This window comes from Perca fluviatilis, chromosome 10 (assembly GCF_010015445.1).
Source record: "Perca fluviatilis chromosome 10, GENO_Pfluv_1.0, whole genome shotgun sequence".
Lineage (NCBI taxonomy): Eukaryota > Metazoa > Chordata > Actinopteri > Perciformes > Percidae > Perca > Perca fluviatilis.
In genome coordinates this window covers 22959313-22964239 of record NC_053121.1, presented here as the reverse complement: position 1 = coordinate 22964239, position 4927 = coordinate 22959313, and the positions used below count along the sequence as shown (strand labels likewise).

General features: G+C 39.1%; 1 protein-coding gene across 1 annotated transcript in view; it reads left to right on the top strand.

Annotated features, from left to right (window-relative positions):
* Positions 1–285: 285 nt before the first annotated feature.
* The window catches only part of scyl1 (SCY1-like, kinase-like 1), a 13411-nt gene continuing 8769 nt past the window's right edge, over positions 286–4927 (top strand). The window contains 5 exon segments of the mRNA XM_039813613.1: positions 286–487; positions 1396–1536; positions 2323–2445; positions 2539–2765; positions 4746–4836. Of these exon segments, the coding sequence (XP_039669547.1) occupies positions 380–487; positions 1396–1536; positions 2323–2445; positions 2539–2765; positions 4746–4836 (690 nt within the window). The 5' untranslated portion in view covers positions 286–379.

Sequence of the window (4927 nt, the reverse complement as noted above, 5' to 3'; positions counted from 1 at the left end):
TTAATTAAGAGCTCTTGCTGTCTATATCATTAACGAAGTTTGAAAGTCTGTCACCTTTGTACCTTTGTATTTTTTCATTTGTTTCTGTTTATTTTAATACTTTTATACTTACTTTCATATTATATTATTTGCACTTATTTATGCATAATTTTATTGATTGTGTTGACTGAATATTTGTAAACTATATTCTGAAATAAATAAAAATAAAAAATAAAATAAAAAGGACTGGCTGTCAAGCTATTGCGGAACCAATGTGCATAAACAAAGTTTACACGGAGCCATTTTACTTCCGTGCCATTTGCTAGCTTCTAGCTAACATTAGCTGTTTAGTTCTTCTGTCGCCGTCTGTGTGTTTGATGAGGTGTGGAGGAAAGAGGAGATGTGGTCCTTTTTTGCCAGGGATCCTGTCAAAGACTTTGCTTATGAAATTCTGCCAGACAGCCAAGAGACGTCTGGAATATGGACTCTACATCGGGGGAAGCGAAAGGTAAAAGACCTTTACCGATCCTCCGCTAGAGTTAGCTTCGTTATGGAGGCCTGCCACTTATATTAGCCGGCTAGCCAGCGTTAGTGTCTGTTACTTTGATTTAGCCTTTAGATACGCCCGGCGTTATGTTGGCGTGGTTACATGTCAGGTCTGTCCGTATCTTTCTCGCTGATTCAATGTCAGTGCTTATTTATTTTTAATGGTTGCTCTATGTATCTAACTAGGTGAGCTCAGGCTTTGTTTACTCCGAGAGACAGAGACGTATTTCTCGCCACGTCACCCCGTTTTAGCAGAGTTAATAACTGTTACTGGAACCATTTTCAAGCTAATGTTTTATCACAGAAATAAAGGTACTGTCCCTCAGCACTGACAGCACCTCACATAACCAAGTGTCCTCATTATTAGCGTTCAGCAACTCAGTCTGGACTGTGAGTGTCTTCATCATCCCTGCAGGGCCAGATAATGACAACCAAGCACCTGCTTCCTGTGGTAGATAGATAGACGCTATATATCAAAAACAAAGTACTAAAATATGCCCTTTAAACGTGTATGCATACAGTGTGCAGATTGGATGTGCATTGAGTGTGCAAAATTAGGGTCATTAGAAATGATACTGTATGTACGAAAAGATATATATTGCACTTTGTCAAAGTTGCAGAGAATATAAATGGAAATGTGAGTCCAGTTACAGTGAGTGAGTCCAGAGGGACCTGAGCAGCCTCCCAGTCCACTGATGTCCATTCTGCGACCAAGTGGGACATGATTTTCATCACGTTTATTGTAATTTATGTGGTGATATGATTTTTTTCCCCCCCACTCCTGTTTGATGTAATGAGAAAGCATAATCTTGTAATGTTGTAAATATTACGTCAATCGTGTGAGTCATTTCACCCAACCTGTGTCCTCAGACCAACGGAGAGCCAGTGTCGGTGTTTCTGTACGAGGTAGCACAGGGAACAGAGCAGCAAACCCAGCTAGCCAAGGCTGCCTTCAAGCGTATGAAGACCCTGCGTCACCCTAACATCCTGGCTTATGTGGATGGATTGGAGGTATGTGTTTGTTTATTTTGCACCCATCTTTAGCTGTACACACACAATGCCATTGTGTATGATGTTCAGAGCAAAATGTCGTGCAAAATGGTGAGTGACCTTGTTTTGTAACTATCATATGATCATCTCCACTATCTTGCTTTTCTCTGCATGTTAACGTTCAGACAGAGGTGAGTGAGAATATGCCACTGTAGGCCTTCTAATATTTGCACAATAGTTGTAGTGAGTAGTTGACTATATAATAAAAGCAGATTCTTACTCCGTTTGATCAGTTTTGTCTGCTCAACAAGGTCATAAAATATCCCAACTAATAGTTATGATGTACTATTTCAACCGTTACACACTTGGTGCATCTGTTGCATGCATCTATTGCATGTCTTGCCAAAAGATGAATTGAAAATAAAATCTATCAAGGGAAATATGACAGTTGATTGTCCAGGTTTGTTTGTTGCATAATACTGAGGATTCTTACCACTTCTGAACTTGTGCAGCAACTGGAAAATTGCCAAACTCCTTAGCTTATTTCCCCTAACTTTTTTTTATGTGTTTTTTTTTTTTTTCTAAAAAAAAAAAAACTGTGTGTTGAAACAATAATGTTTATTATGAAACGTTGTTCTATTACATACAGTATATGGATAATAAACAGCAGAGTGCTTGTTAAAATATATCTAATTATTTTTTTGTTATTGGGATAATATTTTTGCAGTGAAGCTGGTGCAATAAAACATACACAATAGTTACATACACATAAAATAATGGTGGATTTTACTTGCGGTTCTTTTACAGACCGAGAAGAGCCTGTATCTGGTTACTGAGCAGGTGACACCCCTGGCAGTCCACCTGAAGGCCCAGGCAGAGAAGGGTGGATCTGGCGAACTGGAGGTCTCCTGGGGTCTGCACCAGATAGTTGTAAGGATAGGAGAGCGTGCCATGTGATACTTTTAGGGGAACCATTTCTCTGTAAGCCCTTACTCCACTTCTGCCATTTGCCTCCTCCCACAGAAAGCTCTGAGTTTCCTGGTAAACGACTGCCACCTGCTTCATAACAACTTGGGGGTATCTGCTGTTTTTGTGGATCGAGCTGGGGAGTGGAAGCTGGGGGCCCTCGACCATGTGGCCCCTGAACAGGGTGACCCAAGTGGGGTCTCACTCCCTACCCCCAAGGCTGTTTACCCAGACATGGAGAGATATGACCCACCAGAGATGTCCAATAGCAGTGGGGAGAAATGGTAAGAGAGGTGTGGGTCAGAATAATAATAAAAACTAGGGCTGTTCGCTTGAGTGTCCTAGTTAACTTGCAATTAATCGTGAATTAATCGAAAAAAAATTTTATCGGTTCTAAATGTACAGTATTTTAAAAGGGATATCTTTTTCAAGTTGTATTTAAGACTCGACTACTCCATTGGTAACTCAGTTCACATCGACAGTACATGCAAATAACTTTTTCTTGTGGAGAGAACCACAAACTCACCTTGCCATTCAAAAGACCCTTTTGTTTATCCATTTCTGCTCAAGGAACTTTCTTTCTGCTAGCCATCCACTCCCGTTCATGGATGTATTAAGGCCCGCTCCCATGTCGCGTCTCGTCTCATCTCCGCTGCATGCAGCCCACCCCTACTGACTGCCTGCGCTGTGCTGCTGCGCAAGAGATCATAGGGGGAGAGACGTCAGCACTGTTTAGTGTTTAACCGAGGATCTGTGGACTGCACGCAATGAATGAATAGCATGAATAACACGACTTAACTTGTTATTAACGCGTTCATTTTGACAGCCTTAATAGTAAGATGTTACACAGGAATTAATTAAATGAATGAATGAATTTTTATTGGTCGTAACCAAAGGGTAGGGTCAGAAGCTTCAGCTTATATAAGCCCCCTCCCGTACATTTTTTTAAATAACAAAATCATTTTCAAGGTGATAAAATTAACAAGACAAAAAAGATAAAAGAAATTTTACGAAAAGAAAAAAAAAAATCAAAATATGCATACATACACACCTACATATACCCATTAAGGGTCAGTGCTTCAATACATTGCAATTGCCACCTTAAGGTAAATAATAACATAATTAATGATGACAACCATAATGGTAATGATGTTTATCATCATCAACATGATATCCACCTTCGCACACAATAATATTACTCAATTTCTGTACTTATCTAGTATCATATCTTTGAACACTTTTTTAATTTAAAAACATTCCCGATATGTTTTAATTCCCTTGGCAATGCATTACATAACTTCACGCCACAGTCAGAAATGCACCTGCTTTTCATTACTGTGTTACAGGTAGGTTGTTTCCAATTAAGGTCCCCTCTGAGGGCGTAACCCCCTTCTCTTTCTCTAAACATGGTTTGAATGTTGGGAGAAAGTAGATTATTTTGAGCTTTATACAGAACTAACGTAGTATTTTGGTTCACCAGGTCCATGAATTTCAGTGTGTTTGACTTAAAAAATAAAGAATTAGTATGATAATTGAAGCCGACATTATTCACAATTCGTATAGCTCTTTTCCTAACTGTGCACACTGTCTGTAGAGTGGTTTTACAGGCATTACCCCAAATCTCAACACCGTACGTTAAATATGGTAGTATAAGCGTGCTGTAGAGAGTGTTCATAGATTTATAATTTAGGAAGTGTCTGACTTTACTCAACACCCCAATGCTTCTGGAAATTCTGGATCTTACATGGTTTACTTGTGATTTTATGGTCAATTATTACCCCTAGAAAGGTGTGTTCATAAACTCTCTCTAAGTCTTCAGTTTCTATCCTTAAGCTTACATGAGTTGTTAAATGTGTTTTCCGAGTTCCAAAAATCATAAACTTTGTTTTTTTTTCAAATTTAAAGATAACTTGTTTACATCAAACCACAGTTTCAATTTACCTAGTTCTACTGTCACCTTGTCCATTAGTCGTCTGTACAGAAAATGTTAGTATCATCTGCAAAAATGACATATTTCAATATATTGGACACGTTACAAATATCATTTATATACATAATGAATAATTTTGGTCCAATTATCGAACCCTGTGGCAGGGAAGAAAAGGAGAGCAGCAATAAGAAAATTTGGAGAGGACGATGTTCATAATTGGACTATTTAAAGATACCTGTAAAAGTGTTGATGAGATATTAAATCTGGCCCTGGTGGGTACTGCCTAATATTCTGGAGAAACTTTTGTATTGAACTGTGTGCTTGTTTGTCGCAGGGCAGGGGAGGTGTGGCGGCTAGGCTGCCTCATCTGGGAGGTGTTCAACGGGCCACTACCTCGCACATCCTCCCTTCGCTCACTGGGAAAGGTAAGACCTTTGTGTAATTACCACACCATTCTCATTGATTCCATGGCATATTTACACTTTTAATATTCTGCAGCAAAACATATTTTAGCCA